This window comes from Durio zibethinus, chromosome 6 (genome assembly GCF_047325235.1).
Source record: "Durio zibethinus cultivar Kanyao isolate XHJ-2024 chromosome 6, ASM4732523v1, whole genome shotgun sequence".
Classification (NCBI taxonomy): domain Eukaryota; kingdom Viridiplantae; phylum Streptophyta; class Magnoliopsida; order Malvales; family Malvaceae; genus Durio; species Durio zibethinus.
In genome coordinates, this window is record NC_143167.1 from 31004323 (window position 1) to 31023049 (window position 18727).

General features: G+C 36.1%; 2 protein-coding genes and 1 pseudogene across 8 annotated transcripts; 1 reads left to right on the top strand and 2 right to left on the bottom strand.

Moving 5' to 3' along the window:
- Positions 1–609: 609 nt before the first annotated feature.
- Positions 610–6053, bottom strand: BRS1 (alpha/beta-Hydrolases superfamily protein). Of its 2 annotated transcripts, none has more exons than XM_022874637.2 (9): positions 5577–6053; positions 3020–3127; positions 2834–2929; positions 2651–2743; positions 2447–2532; positions 1942–2342; positions 1760–1855; positions 1138–1243; positions 610–1026 (listed from the first exon to the last, which is right to left on the bottom strand). In XM_022874637.2, exons 1-9 carry the CDS (start codon positions 5845–5847, stop codon positions 883–885), a joined length of 1401 nt encoding a protein of 466 aa, XP_022730372.1. In that variant the 5' UTR covers positions 5848–6053; the 3' UTR covers positions 610–882. The 2 variants fall into 2 exon arrangements, with proteins under 2 accessions (XP_022730372.1, XP_089618994.1); XM_089762868.1 differs by lacking the exon at positions 5577–6053 and adding an exon at positions 3219–3533 and having other exon boundaries at positions 618–1026.
- Positions 6054–11624: 5571 nt separating this feature from the next.
- Positions 11625–15905, top strand: LOC111285072 (uncharacterized). 5 transcript variants are annotated; one of them, XM_089762866.1, is made up of 11 exons: positions 11760–11850; positions 11969–12025; positions 12173–13155; positions 13761–13845; positions 13940–14035; positions 14158–14310; positions 14402–14509; positions 14650–14769; positions 15199–15324; positions 15431–15514; positions 15618–15905. In XM_089762866.1, exons 3-11 carry the CDS (start codon positions 12194–12196, stop codon positions 15741–15743), a joined length of 1860 nt encoding a protein of 619 aa, XP_089618992.1. In that variant the 5' UTR covers positions 11760–11850; positions 11969–12025; positions 12173–12193; the 3' UTR covers positions 15744–15905. The 5 variants fall into 5 exon arrangements, with proteins under 5 accessions (XP_022730040.1, XP_089618991.1, XP_089618992.1 ...); XM_022874305.2 differs by lacking the exons at positions 11760–11850; positions 11969–12025 and adding an exon at positions 11625–11718; XM_089762865.1 differs by having other exon boundaries at positions 11732–12025.
- Positions 15906–16033: 128 nt separating this feature from the next.
- Positions 16034–17030, bottom strand: LOC111285073 (early nodulin-like protein 15; annotated as a pseudogene). The gene is made up of 2 exons (XR_016343057.1): positions 16617–17030; positions 16034–16518 (listed from the first exon to the last, which is right to left on the bottom strand). The product of XR_016343057.1 is annotated as an early nodulin-like protein 15 (transcript).
- Between the last annotated feature and the right edge of the window lie 1697 nt (positions 17031–18727).

The following is an 18727-nucleotide window of genomic DNA, read 5'->3' on the forward strand; positions in this document are numbered from 1 at the left end:
CAACAATATAATGAGAGAACTTAATTGGCAATTCTTTTCTTTTTTGGATGAATCTAATACTCTATATTTAGTCACCTTTTTGGCTCGAAGCCTTGTACTTCGTAGATGGTCAAGGGTCTCGTACAAGAAAGTGAGACTTCTAAATACGAATACATGCACGCTCTACAAGGCAGCTCTGAGACTGGGTATCTCTGCAGAACTAGTTGACCTTTGGATGGTAGACAACAGACAGAAGCATGCAACTCTAGTTCTGTTCCTCATGATTGTAGTTGGGAATTAGTACCAGAGACATGAAACGTTCATGACGTGACAACGAGCTTTTGGCTAACAGGCCATTGACATTACTATTATTTCTTTGAGGGTTGTTTCAGGGTAAGGTTGATTTCGTGGTTTAGGGTTTAGGTTTAAGTATTTTGAATGCTTACAGTGGAGGAGAATGCAATGTTTGTATCGCCCATGCTACCTCAGTGGAAAATGAAGCGTGAAATCATCTTGTTACAATCCTGTTTTCCTGGCAAGCAAAAAGTGCTGAGGGCATTTTGTCATTGTTCAAGGTGAAAACTTGAAATGCAAAATGGATTAATGCTCCATTTCCTCTTAGAAGTTTTTAAGTGCTTGCGCTCAAGATTTTCGACAGTGTTATAAATTAAAAAATTCTAGTTCGGTTTCCCTCATTCCGGGTTTGCCCGACCATGAACTGGAATAGAACTGACAATCTTTAAGTAAATAACAAGACATCCTAATTTGAATGAATCATTCCTAACACTAATCACCCATAAATTAATTAAAAGGGGATTTTGCTCTTGACTGGTAGATTTGCATTTGCTCAACAAACTTGAAAGCTGAAATAATTGATCTTTTCCTATTTTCTTAAGAAGTTCATTAAGACTTCGGCAATTCTTTCCCCGCCAAGAACGATCTGAAAAGAATGAAAGCTCTCCCGGGTTGAAATAGTGGAACTTCATGGCCAGCTCCTCTGACTGTTGCAAAAGTTAGTCCTTCATAAACTTCTGTCCATCCTCCGACCTAGTCAATCATATTCGATTCAAACTGAACTTAAAAAAAAAAAGAAAAGGAAAAACAAGAATGTACAACTAAAAAATTTGGGGAATCAAATACGGTGTAAGATGTGAATACCTGGCTGCCAGAGTACCAAGGATACCATGGAGTTTTGATATGGAGGTTCAGATGGCTAAGGGAAAACCTGGTGGCAGTCACAGGTACAACTGAATCTGTGTCTCCACTGCATTTAACAGAAGTAATTATGCCACATTACATTCTGTCAGTTTTTAGTTGTTGGGAAAAAAATCAGGTCTGCAGCAGATTAAAGTCATGCAGTAACACAATCCTATACCAAGGACAATGAAACACTCAACCTCCAAAGCCTAAGTTCGTGGCAGTAACAAATGGCTTGTCATTCATATGATTGGATACATCTTGATATAAGCTAATTCAGTTAGAAATTGGTAATTGTCAGCCTGTCCCACTTCCCTTTCTTTTACTATGACCTTCAAGAAAAAACCCACAGCCAGTATCTGAAAGAGTACCGTACTGTTATTACGTGTATTCATATCCTTTTTATGGTATCCTATTGACTTTTTCTTTTGTCAATACTGCAAAACCTGGTCGGTTATGGTTTGCATCTTTTGCTAATTTTTCCTGGTTAAGGAGCAAAACTTACGAGATTTTATATGAAAATATAAAACATGGTGAGAAAATTCTAATGCTCCTGGACTTGGAGTGATTGTTTAAAACTCACCTGAAAACCCAAATTCTTAGGTTTGCTGCAATCAGCTCTTTGTATATCGGTAAGATGGAATTATCAGAATCCTTCCAGTTTTTGATGAGAACATCACTGTCCAATGACAAAAATCATTTCTCAATTACCAAACCCTCCGTTTGAAAAAGAATTCAAAGTAATGATTGAGTAGTTGGAAAAACCTGCAAGCAGTCCATTTATAAGGAATTCCAGTAGTATTTGCATGCATAGCCCTTTGCACGTCTGGCCGATTATAGTATTTCTCGGCATAATTTTCAGTACACGGATCATACCCTGAAACGCGTCTATGCAAAAGAGTATTTTTGAGCCTTATATGCCTTTCTGAATTGGTTGTTAATACCAAGCAAGATGAAGTATAAATGCTGTATTGATCAATGTCTCCGAACTCGTGGTTCATGGCATAACTGACAGCACCATCACATTTCTTAGAACTTTTCTCAGCTGTAAAGTTGCAATATTTGATGATGGCTGTGTAGGTTCTATCAGATATCATGGAATGGGTCCACCAAAATGTAACAGTTCCAATGCTGTCATAGTAATTGTCTGTAACAGCATTTCCAACCTGTATGATTTTATTCAAAAAAATTTTAAATCACATTAACTTTATGCAGAGCTTTTTGGTTGATTGCTTCTGACAAAAGTGAAAATTATGCTCATTTTACTTACAATAAATCCTTTAAGATTGATGATCGGACGCGAATAGGCCTTATTATAATCATGGATTTTCTTGGCCAACTGAGGAACATAATGCCCTATATAAACATTAAAATTTTGTCAGTTCAGACATTTCTTTCATGAGGGAAGAATTTGGAAAGCTTATTTAGGTAATCGATAACTTGATATATAACCAACTGTTGCAGGCTCATGTACCTGCATAACTTTCGCCGGCAAGGTAAAATTCTCTGTGTTTGTATTGGGGAAATCTTGACATCCATCTGATGAGAAATATATGAGCATCCAGAGCTGTGTCACAAACAAACTATCATCAGGATTAAAGAATGATACATCAGTGAGATTAGAGAAAAGCAATGGCTAGCTGCAAATTAAAAACACCTGTCCGATTGTCTCCGGTGTCTTTAATATTGGAGCTTGTATTTGTGTAAGAGAATCCAACCCCAGCAGGTGATTCAAGGAACAGAATATTTGCTTCTGTAAAACATAAAGAAAAATCAAATACAAGTTTGATAGGATAATGATTGCTGAAAAAGGGATGATGACCCGTAATACATTGATTATTACCTATATTCCATGAATACTTGTTCAGATAAAGGGACGAGCCATTTTTATTAATCCGAAATGGTCCAATTTCCTCTGATGCTCCATATGCAACAGATGAGCAACCTGGCCCTGCACGGTTAGCCAGTGACGGATAAAAATCATCAGATTACTCCAATTATAAGACTTTTTAAGGTAAATTGGTTGATTTAATTAGAACAACCTAGCATTGACTGAATTCATATACAGATGTACTCCAAATGTGCTTGTTTTAAACTGATTAAGCTCTGCCAAGTTTATTTACCAAGCCAACTCAAAGAGTGAAATATTTACTTAATCAGAAGGAATGATCATTTCATGCTTTTTATTTCTTGATGAACCTTGATCTTCATTCTAGATTAGACATATACTACAGATACAGGGGAGGAAATTTTCGAGTACCAGGATCTAATTGATAATTGCAAAGGGAAGACAGTTTTGAAAACCAAAAAAAGATGTGACCCTTGAATGAAAGGTTCAATGGTTCAAAGAAAGCAGTGATATGAAGCAAGAATTTTTTCCAACCACAATAAATAACGGCTAACATAATTAAAACTGCATGATTTCAAGCAAGAAAAAAGAAGGGTCCTAAGCAGGCAACATCAAACAATGGCCCAGTTTCAGCTCCACTATGTGAAATGTGATGCTTCTATTCCTTTCTAGCTAAGCTAGCCACTCGGAGTAGGGTCAACCTCGTGCATAGTGGAGCAGAAATTCAGAAGTCAGGCTGTCAAGTATCAATGGAAATGCCAATTGCTACAGTGTTATTAGTAGAGTAATTTATCTAATCAAGGATTTTTTTTCCCATTTTGACATCTTCCCATATTTTGTGCTACAAAAAATAGCTAACCTACAAATATCAAATTAATCATAGCTATAGTTGCTTATTTGAGATAATTGAGCATTTATATATTTTCACTTGAAATATTCTTCTTCAAAGACAAAGAACAAACTAAAAATCACAAATAAAAGGGGAAAATGTTGCTTTCCTTAAACTATATATTCAAAGTTTTACATTGGAATAGTGTGAAAGTGAAAGAATTCAATAAAATAACAGTTCAGTCAATTTGTCTACTCTAAACCATTCGGTAAAATTGTGACTGCTTTACACTAATATCTTTTGATTTTCATCCTTGCAGAAAAACATTTAATGGTGTCACTTGAATAATCTGAGAGGGAACACCTACCCTCTTTGCTCTTAATAAAATGACTGAGGAAACAGTATTACTTATTTTCTTCTGAGATGTCAGCTTCTGTTTCCTTTTTTGTTTAATAAAAAAATTTTAAAAATAAATAAATTGCTCAGTCCTTAGCTTCTGATATTAATATGCTAGATAGTGACCCATTTTATTATATTTCCTATGCTTTAGTTTAATGAACTTTTCTCTGTGTGTGTGTTTTTTTTTTAAATTTCTTTGAATTCATCCTCCATTTCTGCTTCTGGGTCATAACTAATAACAGCCCGAGCAACCCCACAACATCAGCACCGTCACCCTGTCAACTGAATGCGCATGCTTCAAAGAAACAAAGGAACAGTGAGAGAATTGGGGCAAGCATCTTTTCTGTCCTTTTTTGCTGCCATCTCTATCTCAAGCCAACGCAAAGAAACAAGAGAAGAAAAGAGAGAGAGAGAGAGAATTGGAGGGGAAGGGGGCATCTTTTGGTCGCAATAACATGGAAGATTTTGGACGGTTCTACTGGAAGTAGTTGGTTCACTTTGTGGTAGCTTTTGGGGTTTCTTTTTGCCTTGAAAAAAAGACTATCAAATACAAACAAGTTGGAAAGAAAGTGACAAAGAAATTACTCAGAGAGCAAAGCTTTTTTGAGGAAATGGGTTTATTCAAAAACAGGGAATAAACGTCAGTTGTAGAAGAATAAAACCCTAAAAAGATCCAGACAGAAAGAGATCACGAGGTCCCATGTGGGTTTTATTTTTGGTTTTCTTTTTGGTACCACGTAAACAACCAGTTGTTTTTACTGTGCTTTCTTTCCAGTTGAAACTGACCTTGCTAGGAGGTGCATTTTAGCTTTGGGTCAAGGGGATTTTGCTAGTTTGCTCTCGGAGGGTTGATGGGCGCAGTCTGTCTGGAATTGTGGACAGAGTGGGCACGAGCTAGGACATGCAGATGTGGAAATGCTTCATTTATTGAGAGGCAGAGATATTTTTGGGTCATTATTTTGGCGTCAATGCCAATATTTCAAGCACAGAACCAATAAAGACGAAACATTAATTGCACGGAAAAATGAAATGTTCATAACTTCATGTCAGTTTATGGCATTGTGATTCATGGGATTGTTTTTTTCATGGAAAACATTCTGTGGGTTCTTTTCCCTTGTGTGCATTACCTTCAATGGTTGATGCAAATTCTTTGATTTGACAAAAAAAAAAAAATTAAGACACTTTCAGTACAATCTTACTATGGTAAAATGTAGAGCAAGAGCCAAAAATGATGTCAGACTTGTAAGAAAACATGAATCCATGATGTATTTCATTAATCAACAGCCAAGAAAATAGATGGAGTAGCTATCTAGAAAGACTGACCTCCATTGAGCCAAAGAACAAGAGGTTTCTTCTCTGGAACTGTAGTAGCTTCCGTCAGCCAGTAGAAGAGAGCTCGGCCATGTTTCTCATTGACAGTAACATAGCCTGAAAACTGTGAAAATGTCACTGGTGGTTGTCCTGGAAGAGAAGCAATTCGATCGAGTTCTTGTTGTTTTGGTGGTACAGCAGCAAGAATGCCGATAAGTGAAGATAAGAATAGGTAAGATATTGAGATGACAAAGACTTTGCTTTGACCTGTTGCTGCAGCCATTTTGCACCCTTCTTTTGAAACTGAAGGATACTGTTCTCTCTCCCTCTCTTTCTCTCTCTGTTGTGATGTAGTAGCAATTAAAAAAAGCTACTCAGAGATATTAATACCTGTATAGAAACTGATCAGAGAAGATATATATGGATGCCTGAATACTGTAGACTTATATGGTGAAGATTATATCAAGTCTGATGTTGTTGCATTACTACACTATTGCAGGTTAGGCGGTAAGTGGACCTCTCTCTTTCTCTCTCTCTCCCATCTCAAGATTCAGAAGAGAGAGAGTAGGCGGTCCTACTCCTACAAGAGGTAATTGAAAGTTGGATCAGAATTTGGTTAAAAACCCAGAAGCCAAATCATAAATGCATCACAAGACTCTCTCTCTCTTGCCATAGTGTAAAATACCAATAACCAAGAAAAGCTGGCTCAATAAAAGGCATTTACTCTCTAAATCTGTAATCTTCAAGGATATAGATAGGCAATTTTGATTCTTATAAAAGCATTTTGAACTTGTTAACTTTCCAATCCCTTAATGGAGAGTGGTAGAGATGTAATAATCTTATTATTAAAACAATTCTTGTGGTATATACTATTAGCAAATTGTCACTATAATGTATTAGTAATTTTTGAGTTCTAAATATCCAAAAAAGACAAATTGAGTGCTTGGACAGAAACTGGTCACTGAATAAGCTTAAGTAGTAATTTGAAACGGCATTTAATTCAAAGAAAGCTTGAACTGCTTAGCTTTTAGTAGCAGTATCTAACCACCGAATCTAAAGCACTAAGCAGGGGAACACTCTCTCTCTCTCTCTCTCTCTCTCTCTCTCGGCTTTTGTGGTCCAGAAAACGAAGATAGAAAAGAGGGTTAATAAAGATTAATGGATGTAGGGGTTGCGATTCTTGTGACCTTTCTAAAGGCCTGTAGCTTGATACTTTTGAATGTGGTACAAACAAAACTGCAACAGTTGGAGGTATAGCATAAGCCTGAAGAAAGAGATGTTCATAAACCCAAACGAGAAGTCGTTACCAGCTCTCTTTCTATTGAGAGTTGGAAGCATCAGGCAGGCGTGAATCTCCCCCACTAACCATTTTTTTCCCATGAGGTTTTCGTGTGGTATAAAAGCCTGCAAGGAAAGTGGTTAAAACTATATTATTCGATTAGATTGATTGATTGAAAATTTGAGTGACAGGGTTTGGTCAACCTTCCAATTTTTGTTGCATCTTCCTTAACATCGATCCCATAAACAATTGTCGATGGAAGTTGTTAAAACCTCTTTACCAAAATTTTCTAAGCCAGCGAACTTGCCTAATTTATAATTCTTTAATTCCCAATAAGCAAGTAGTAGCTGTTTAGCCGATTACGGTTCGTCATAATTATCACTGTTTACTGAAGGTAGTTTTAACAAATAAATTTCACAGGTTGACTACTTGGTTTGCCTTTTGAGCCACTTGAAAATTATATAATCATAGAATAAATTGGATGTATATATGTGCAAAGTAAAGTGATCGAGAACTGTATGAACTTAAACAGTAAATAGACGCGTCCACCGCCGCCTACATGTGCAGGCAAATTAATCCCTGGCCTCATTATTTGTTAAAGATGAAAATCTCAATTATTACGTAGTAAGAACAGATAGGACTACTAGTTCATTGCCGTCCATTGTGCTGACCACACCCTTGGTCGCTTTCTCCACCTATGTTTAACTATCGATATCCCTTTCGGGGGAGGGAGATAATGTGTAGCTTTTCCCCAGTTGAAGCTGTAAGCTGCCCATTACAGCAAAATGAGCAATGGTACGTTTAAACTTGAAAGTAATTGTTTGATTATTGCAATATGGTTTTGACCACGATATATTAGCCAAACTAATATAGTAGTAGTATATATGTTTGGAAACCCATCTCAACCCCACATGCACAGACCTAATTATAGAGGTTACTTCAATAGCTAGCTAGCAAATTCCACACCTCAAGTCAGTCAGAGACCTAATTATACATATATACTTGCTTGCTTAGTAAACTCTTACAATATGAGATCTGCCCATGATTTCCGAGATGTTGTTTCCACAGTCTTTACAGTACTTTTTTTTCCCTACAATATTGTTTCCCTGTGTACAACACAAAACCCCATGTGCATGCAAGCATGCAAATTAACATCTCAACATCATCTTCATCGATCCCACAATTTCTACATCATCAATTCATCATTACCAATGCTATGTCTGTCCTAGAACCTTCTCACAAATTTAGTTCTGAAGAATGTATATTATCAGATGCATGTAGTTGGCAGCCTGATCAACTTGACATTTAATATTTCTTGTCTTACATCTATATATGGTCAAAGTTTCATTTTACTACTCTAATTTATATGCAAGGAAAATTGTTTATTAAACACTTTTTTTTTAATTTATTCTTTTGGATAATTAATTGTCATATGCACATTTCATCATGTCAAAGTAAAACAATTACTCATGTTGGTGTTATTTCCTAAGGATGATATTATATTGTGTATATAATGTCAAGTTTGGTTATATATGCAGCATGCTATCTACTTAATTCTATCAATCAAAGTAAAAAAATATATTAATAACATTATATTTTTGTAGTAGCTATCAGTTTGTCCTTAGTATCTATTTGGGTTAAGATAGTGTAAGAAAAGGTTAAAAAAAAAAATGTAGGAAAGATTGATGCAGAGAGTGACCTAATCGATCCAGTCATATATGCATGGATCATATATATATATATATATGCATATATAGAGATGTCCCAACGGCTACGGCACCGCAGTTTGACCCCAATTTGTCGCCTTAATAAAATCATTCATATGGATGGAATTATTTGGCCGTCCACTCCCACATTCATGAAGCCAGCAGACATATAATACAATCAGATCACATTAAAGACAAATAATAAAAGAATAAAAGGATAGAAAAGAAAGGGGCGGGAGCTGGTATATATGGCCGGGGGAGATGTAAGTGGCTTGTCTTCAATATGAGCAGTTGGGCAGTTTTGTAGCCATGGTTTTTGCTTTAAAATTTAAACGCCGCTCATGTCTCAAGGCTTGCTGGGGCTGGCGTTGTCCTACAGCAAGGACATAGTATATCTCAAATTTGGCACTATCTTCTCTTCCAAAATGTCAACTTAGTTAAACATTGATCTTTTAATTAGTTGAAGTAACTAGTTACTGAAACTATTGGTGGATATAAGGTAGCAATCGACTAGTCCAAGATTAATTAGATAGACATGATTAAGGATTAATGGGGCCACCAATCACTTAGGGACAGGGAAGGAAAGCTTTTATCAAACGACAAAATTTGAAGAAGATGTTCATTTTTGGCCATTATTCTGTGCAAACCAATTAATCAAATCACATTTGTTTTGTTATCCTATCATATTTAATGCATCAACATTGACGCTTTGGGCTGCCTTTCATTTCCAAAAAAAAGTTGCTTTCGAAGATTTGGGTATTTGCCTAGCCGTTGAATGAATCTGTTTCTTGATAGTGATATGAAGATACATGAGCGGTGAGATACTAAATCTCCTTTCTGGGGTTAGATAATTGTTAGGTTATACATTGTGAAGCTTGGTCAAATAGAACAGTATTGTTTCGCTAATCTAGATGTGACTTGGTACTTAACGGGCGTCCGGTGTCGGGGGATAGAGCCAAGAACAGTGGCCTTTTAAGTCAAAGCGATTTTTTTTTCTCTCCTTTTCTTTTGGATTGTGATTATCTTGGTACCCAGTAACCACTTTGTCGGAATCAAGCACACCTGACCATGTACTAATAATTAATAAACAAACATGTAGCTTCTAAAACATGAATATTTGAGCTTAATTGGCTTACTCGAACCAGCAGCTCAACTTGTGCACATGGATGGACAAGTGTAAAAATGCATTACTGGGCTAAGGATGAAAAGATTCAGAGCTCTTAAAGAGATGTGAAGTTGGCCCAAAGGAACCTGGGTCAAAGGAACTGAGTCTCTGCTTTAACCTGTAATCCATTTGTGGGTTACTGTTTCGACATTGGGAAATGGGATTTTTGGAAGTTGGAGTTAGGACCATTGGAGAAATTTATGGCCATTTCTCATAGATTACGGCCCAACAGCTGCATTGAGTAGTAACTTTAAGCTGTTTCCATTACAAAAAGTTTGGTAACAACTAAAAATTGCCAGAAGTCCATCGCTGCCAAACTTAATACCACTTGAAAAACAGATTATGGAAGGCCCTTATCACTGTAACAATGGGAAGCAAGCCCATCAGAATGCCACGCCATCGCTTCAAAAGGTGAAAAATTCGGAGTGCAAGAGAAGAAGTTTGGTTTGAAACTTTTGATTCTATAACGGGTGAGGTTGGTCAAATTTGGAGGTTTTGATGGCAATTTTCAACACAGAGGGAGAAAGTAAATGAGTTGCTTTGTTCTGTTAGTTAATCAAGCTCATGTAGTGCATCTACATATGAACCCAATGTAAATCCCCATCCCCATGCCATCCTAGAAATTCACTCACTTTTTCCTTTTCCTCCTGGGACAGTGGATGAGAGCAACAGAAACAGTAGGGGTTAAGTTGGAGTTCTCTTAAAAGCCTCCTATTCATGATATAAATGCACCTGATCTGTACATTCCATTGATGGGGCCTTTGGCACATATGTGGTTCTAGCAGGCTTCTTTTTAGGCATCAATGGAAAGCAAGTCCAACTTCCCCTTTTAATTTTCTTTTTTCTTTTATTCATTTGGCAAATTTAGCAGAAATTCTGCCCCAAAATGTTAGTTCACATAAGCATGCCCACATTCCTGAGCTGCAAAACTTTTTTTTTTTTTTTTTGGAAACAATGTGCTGCAAAAACTTTAACAAATCTTAAGGTTTATACAAAAGTCTCCCCCTTTTAGGCTGTTTTGAAGGCAAAGCAGGTAGACAGTGACTAAAATTTCCAATAAAAATTTCCTCCTTTTGCAGATTTAGTCCTGAAGCTCTGGGAGTGAAAGCTATAAATAAATTATTTTATTAAATTCGAAATTTAATTCATATAATTATATTTTAAAAATAATATTAATTTGTAGAGTTACTGTTTTAATTTAATTACATTGCGGGAACGCAACTACATAGATTATATATACATAGATATAAGATCTCATTGATATGCCTCTCTCCAATAATAAAAAAAACATTCATAATGCAATAATTTTTCCCAATTTGTTGAAATTTTAAAATTTTAAAATTCTAAATCCTATGAATAGGTGACAAAGTCCCATCTAAAAAAATTAAAATGGAATCTTCGTCGGACCGCACCTCTGCCTATCTTGTACCAAAGGCCTTATCATCTCCTGCGTCTTAAGACGCAGCGTTCCGTTACTTTCAAAACTTCCCGACACGTGGCCTACATGGTAACTCGAGAAACGCCGTAGGAGTTTTTAATTGTACATTCGGGTAAAAAATTATTACATTATTATATTTTATCTTTTAATTAGTTTTATTATTTTATTATTTGTGAGTCAGAAAATTCTGTTGACATTTATTTTTAATTTCTGAACTCCTCAAAATATTGTCAAAAGAAAAAAAATCCTGAAAATCTTTTAACCACTAGGTAAAGCGTTGTCCGAACAGTTATTTTCTATCTTTTTACAGTGCCGTGCGCCAAGTTTTTAACCGTCCAGTCCGCCTTGACCAGTCAGACCCAGATTCAGTTTTTATTACACTTCCAAAAACCCCATTGTTTATTTATTTATACAAAATTATTGAAAAAAAAAAAGACCTATATATAGGCCAACGTAAACATTTTCTCAATTTGATTTTTTTTTTTTTGTTTTTTCTCTTTCAAATTTACCCTTTTTTTCCTTTTTTTTTTTTCCGTAGATTTGTAAGATTTCTGAGGAAAAGACAGGTAATTTTCCTTTTTATTAACTTTTCGATGTTTACGAGAGTATGCTTTGTCTCGAATTTATGTAATTTTTGTCTTTGATTTCTTTGCCTTGATGTTTGGATTTAATTGTGATTCGATTATCTATGAATCAGGGTCTGAAATTCGAGCCTTTATTTCGTTTTGTTTGGTAGCTAAGAAAATTGTAGATCTTAGATTGGATTTTTAATTGCGGACCATGATTTTTCATTTTTACTTATTTTGTTCCGTCCAGATAAGAGAAAGATCTATTCTTTTGAAGACCCTTCTTTATATTTTGCTTATTCCAATGGCGAGTAATTATCAAAATCCATGCTTTATTGGTTCAATTTTTGAAATATGGCTGAAAAGGCAGATTAAAAAGTTTCGTTCTCGCAAAATTTTGCTTTTAAAATTGTTTCGGTATTTGAATTTCGATTTTCATTTGATTGTATTGCAGGAGATTGACTGAAATTAAAAGATGTTAGAGCAGTTGCTGATATTTACCAGGGGAGGGTTAATCTTGTGGACATGTAAAGAGCTTGGAAATGCTCTGAAAGGGTCACCGATTGACACCTTGATACGGTCCTGTCTCTTGGAGGAACGCTCTGGTGCTGCATCATATAACTATGATGCTCCAGGCGCTTCTTACACCCTCAAATGGACTTTCCATAATGAGCTTGGCCTTGTATTTGTAGCTGTATATCAGCGTATTCTCCACCTTTTGTATGTGGATGATCTTCTTGCACTGGTTAGACGTGAGTTTTCGGAGATTTATGATCCAAAAAGGACAGTCTATAATGATTTTGATGAAACTTTTAGACAGCTTAGGAGGGAGGCAGAAGCTAGGGCTGAGGAGTTCAAGAAATCAAAGCAGATGGTTAAACCTGTGAATAACATTAAGAAGCAAGGGCAGGTGCAGAAAGCTGGGTTTGATAAAGGAGGTAAGAGTGAGGGTGGCTTGGCTGCTGATGGTGGGGATGGTGATAAAGTGAAAGGTCACAAATTGGAGAATGGACACTCCAATGGTAATCATGTTGACATTGAAGAACCTAGGATGACAGGTGTTGTTAAGGGTAAAGAAAATACTAGTTCCAATATTAATGCTTTTGATGTAAGTAAACTGCAGAAAAGAACTAAAGGTGGAAAGAAAACTGATACTGTTGTTAACAAGGGTTCCAAGCTGGACCCTAAGAAAAAGGTTACAAAGAAGAATAGAGTTTGGGATGATGCGCCTCCAGATACAAAATTGGACTTTACTGATCCAGTGGATGCAAATGGAAATGAGAATATAGAGGTTGTTGCAGCAGATCAAGGTGAAAGTATGATGGACGTAGAAGAGATTATCAGCAGTGATAGTGAAGGTGAAGAAGATGACAATGTGCAGAAGGATAGCAAGCCTGAAGCTAAGAAAAAGGGTTGGTTTTCCTCTATGTTCCAGAGGTAATTATTGAAGTTGTTCCTTCATTTGGATCTTAATTTCTATTATTGGATATATTTGTTCTGTCTTCATGATGAGTGAAATTGGAGGTCCTTGTTTTGAAACCTGATTCATTTTGAAGAAATATTTAATAGCTTTTGTTTTATCTGGTTCAGATGTTCGTCATAAAGCATGTCCTCATTACTTTTGATTTAGTTTTCATAAAACCTTACAACTAGAGTTGTAAATGTTTCTTTTATTGAGTTGATAATTTTAATATTGCCATCATGTGGCTTTATATTAAACAGTGCGAAAGATGGCATTAGTAGTCAATTTATGAGATTTCTTCCACTAGGCATCACTATTTAAAGAATGACAGTTTTAGACATCATTTACTTATATCATGGTTATATATTCCAGCATCAAAGAGTTTTACAGTCTTTTTTGTTTCCCATTTTATGATGACTCTTATTGTGCTTTTTTCTAAGTGGCAAAAGAATTAGCGTATGCTCCTAAACATGTTTCACTTGGGCTTTGTACAACTTTTACTGGAAGCTTTTATCATCACCATTGTTGAATTTACTATCCAATTACACCATTTATTAATTTTCTACTTTCTTGGGCTCAGTATTGCTGGAAAGCCAAATTTGGAGAAGGAAGACCTGGTACCAGCTTTGAGGGCCCTCAAGGATAGGCTTATGACCAAGAATGTGGTATGTCTTCTGCTAAATTTAACATACTTGAGTTCTTACATATTATTACCTCTCAATATCTGTAGGGCTACTTATTCATATGCGGCATTTACAGGCTGAGGAGATAGCTGAGAAGCTTTGTGAGTCAGTGGCTGCAAGTCTTGAAGGGAAAAAGCTGGCCTCATTCACAAGGGTCACTTCAACAGTGCAGGTCTACAAACTTTCCATCTTTATTATGTGGACTTCTAAATTTTCTTTTTTCTTTTTTCTTTTAGTTTTCCTGCCTTTTGATTTTCTATAAATTTAATTGTGTACGTTAAATTGTGACCGCAGGCTGCAATGGAAGAAGCCCTTGTTCGTATTTTAACTCCTAGGCGCTCCATTGACATACTGAGGGATGTGCATGCTGCCAAGGAACAGAGGAAGCCATATGTTGTTGTCTTTGTTGGTGTCAATGGAGTTGGGAAATCAACAAATCTAGCTAAGGTTTAGCTGATTTAACTGCTAATATGTCTAGATTTGTACTTAGGGACATGCCTTCTGGTCAGGCTGGCGAACCTTAAATGTTACTTTGCAGGTTGCTTACTGGCTTCTGCAGCACAATGTTAGTGTTATGATGGCTGCTTGTGATACATTCAGATCTGGAGCTGTTGAGCAGTTGAGAACACATGCACGTAGACTCCAGGTATTACATCAATACTAAATGTTATATTTTCAACATATTTGGCCCCATTATGCTCGAAGGCGGTTTGCTTCATGTAATAATGATTATCATTGGTATAGCTACACTTTTATTTCTGACTTGCTACTTGTTGCCCTTACCAGATTCCTATATTTGAGAAAGGGTACGAGAAAGATCCTGCAATTGTAGCAAAGGAAGCAATTCAGGAGGCCACTCGTAATGGTTCCGATGTTGTTCTTGTTGATACAGCTGGTCGGATGCAGGTATTTTCTAATCAGTTAATTTATTTGTTTGAAGACTTTCTACTTTGGACACTGCTTGGTGGCTAGTTTTATCATATTTTTTATTGCTTTCAGAAGCCTGAAAATAAAAAGTAAATGGTTCTGACTATGGACCATGATAGAGGTATAACTTTTATAATGGAAACCAGTTGCAATCAATACATTATTTACTGTGAAATTGAATGGAATAAGCTAGAGGATATCTGGATAACCCATTCAAAACAGGTTTGCTTGGGACGTAGTTGGCTGTGAATGTCAACTGCAAGAACTAGCGAAGGAACCAACCATGTTGGTTTTGCCAGAGGCCAACAACCAATTGAGCTATTTTGCTTTGAAGTTCATTTAAATGCAATCCTAGTGATATTGCTTTCCTTGTTAGCACTGTAATGATATTATCGGTATACTCATCAGGATAATGAACCACTAATGAGAGCCCTTTCGAAGCTTATATACCTCAACAATCCAGATCTTGTCTTATTTGTTGGAGAGGCACTAGTCGGGAATGATGCTGTTGACCAGTTATCAAAATTCAACCAGGTTTGCTTTCATATTTAAGCATTTTGTCTATTGTATTCAAATCTATTTGTTGTACCTATATATAAGTTAATCTCTGTTATAAAGCTGTGCCCTGTTCTTCCTGCAGAAATTGGCTGACCTCTCTACTTCTCCTACTCCAAGATTGATAGATGGGATTTTGCTCACCAAGTTTGACACTATTGACGACAAGGTAAAATGAGTTTGAGATTTGAGAAGGTTTTCATATTTTTGTTGGTTTGAGAGATCACACTGCCATTTATCTCACCTTTGGTGTTCAACCGAAATTGATGTAGGTTGGGGCTGCGTTGTCAATGGTCTACATATCGGGAGCACCGGTCATGTTTGTTGGCTGTGGCCAGTCATATACAGACCTGAAGAAACTTAACGTCAAATCCATAGTCAAGACACTGCTGAAATGAGTGAATGCTTGATGTAAACTCACAATTGCATTGCAATGCTCAACTTTTATGACTGTTTTCTTTTGCTGTAACTGCGTTACATTGGTGGAGGTGTATCAGTCCTTTGCGACTGTACATCTGTTTATGTTCTCATCTATGTTCTGAATCCTTTTTCTTCTGACATCGGGACCGTGTTTCTGAACGCCATCTTGTCCAATTAGTTGAATGAGAAGATACTGAGGTCGAACTGGATTAAGTGAATTGTAAGAATAAAACATGAAGAGATCGTGTTCCATTTAAGCAGAAAAATAATAAATAATTCATATGCTTCCCCTGTAATCTCAGAAGAGAATAATCCAACATAAGAATACAAAATTTCCTTCTATAATCATTCGAATGAATGATTCCTTAAGCAGCAGCAACTAGTTGAATATATTTCTGGTTTTTCAAAACAGAGCCAGCCCCATCAATCCCCCAAACGTAACCACCAAGCCACATTTCAAGCTCAAGCCACTGCTTGTTGGAGCCACAGCAGGGCCGTCAATTTCGATCGGAGAGGGTGCTGGTGAGATTCCCATCAACTGGCTTCTTGCAGACATAACCTCGACGATCAGTTTCAGGCCTTTTTGGCAGTGTCCCTCAGCTCCACTGATAAAATAGTACGCCCCTGATTTCTCAAGCTTCACCTTAGTGTTGCCATCCTTGTATGCAGCTATAGGGCTCAACGTATTGCATGTTTCATAGTCATTTTTGCTCACTTGGATCACAGAGTCCTTGCTGGAATCATAATTCCAAACTGCAAAAAAAAAAAAAATACAAATAAAGTGAACATTCGTGGATAAATTAATAACAAAAAGGACCCAGAGTTTGATAATGAGTGATTGATATTGTTACCTAGAGAGTCTCCAACCTGGCAACGTGACGCTCCAGCCCATTTGTTAAGAGAATCAGATTCAGATGAAGGGATTTTCCAAGCATTGGGTTTGCCTCCAACTAAGAGTTCCCTTGCATCTGTGAACGTTAGGAAGAGACATAAGCAGAACTGAAGACAATAAACCTCTCCTTGAAGCCATGCCTTTGTAAAGTAGTTTGAGAGTGTTATGGTATGTAATAATGATGGAGATTGGAGAGGAGGATGTGAGAAGATTGAGGAACATGGAAGCATTTATGCCCATTTTTATAGTGGGGAACGGCAAGCGAGGCAAAAAAAAAAAAAGCCGTTGCCGTTGCAGCAACTGTCAAAATTGAACAGTTTCATTGGCCCTACTCTTATCATTTTGCCGTTGTAAATTGTAATTGCGTGAATACAAGCCCATTTTCCTAACATAGTAAAAGGAAAATTTCAGTTTTCAGTGACAAGATGTAGAATTTCTCTGGTGGAATTTCATATGTGAAAATGATTTCCAGTATTTATCTCTTCCTCAAGTTAGGACCACAGTTTGAAGCTTCTCTCGTACCAATTAAGTATACTAAAAGCACTACCCACAAAATTTGAGCAATCTTGGATCCTTCTTTTGGAGGATGGCTAGCATGCTTGTAGCCTGTAGGCTTTGATTTATTTTTCAACTTTCATGTCCATTCAATTCTCCAATGCTCCAACTTCTATGATTCGCCGAAAAGAAAAACTAATTTGTTTTTTTTTTTTTTGTTCTTTTTCTGATGAAAGGGGAAAAAGATTCTTTTGGAAAAGGTCAGGTTTTAACTTTTGATTGAAAATGCACCAACTATTTGATTGAAAGAAAATGTAGGGACTTTATTCTCCATAATAATTCAGGCTATGCAATTCAAGTTTTAGGGCTTAAATCAAAAGATCCTTTAAACTTTATTATTACTATGGTTTGAAATTTAGAATTAAAATTAGTATATGTTATAAATTTAAAACTTAATTCAATTGATTTATATAATTATTTTTAAAAAATGATATTTAAAATTTAAATTCAATATTTTTAATTTTATTTTAAGTTTTTATTTGATTCTTAAACTCTTTATCTTATTACATATTTTATTCAAAATTGATAATAATTCTTTTAATTTTTTAATTCAAAATTGATAATAATTCAACCTTTATAAATCAAAATGACAACTATATTGTAACAATTGTTATATATATATATATTTTTTATATATACTTTAAAAATATAAATTAAATAATATTAATTTATATACTTATAAATTTTTAAATAAATAATACACATGAGTTACAAACTAATTTGTAAATAAAATACATTTCTATTTTGTGGTATTACACTTGCACTAATGGGAATACAACATAATTGATACATGGCTGCATGTTGCTGGTATTCTAGAGGATTCTTGTGCACCACAACTTCTGGAACTACTTTAACCAGTCCACTGCCACTTGTCATTTACCACCATAACTTCTCAATGTGGATTCTCGGCGTGTCAATTGTCCATTAACTGGCTCCTGTTTTTCTTCCCACCCTCATGTTTCCCTTTAAACTTCGCAGTGAGAGCCTGACAGGAACAGAGAAAGGAAACAAACATCATTAAGAGAAGAAACAAACAGATAAGAGAGAAAGTGTATAACGCAATATGGCAGGACCAGATCAAGCGGCTCAACATTCAACAGAAGTACTTCACCAGACTAGAAAAGGACCATGTCCATTTAAAATGGCCATTGGTGGTGTTGCCATTGCTGCCACCATTGGTTACTTCGTCTTGTATTCCAAGAAGAAACCTGAAGCCTCTGCATTGGACGTGGCAAAAGTCACTGCCGGTGTTGCCAAGCCTGAGAATACCCGACCACGCTAGCTGATCGGATTTACCAAGTTAATCATCTACTTGATGCATCAACTTCCCTCATTTGTTCTCATAGTTTTAAGTTGGTTTGCTGTAACACCTTATGATTGAGAACAAAATAAACTATTCAAATGCAAGGATTACCACTTCTCTAATTTTCCATTTCCTTCGTAATTCAATCGTTCTATTCGTATTATTATTTACAAGGTATTTTTCGTGGAAAAATTAAAACCTGTATCCACTTG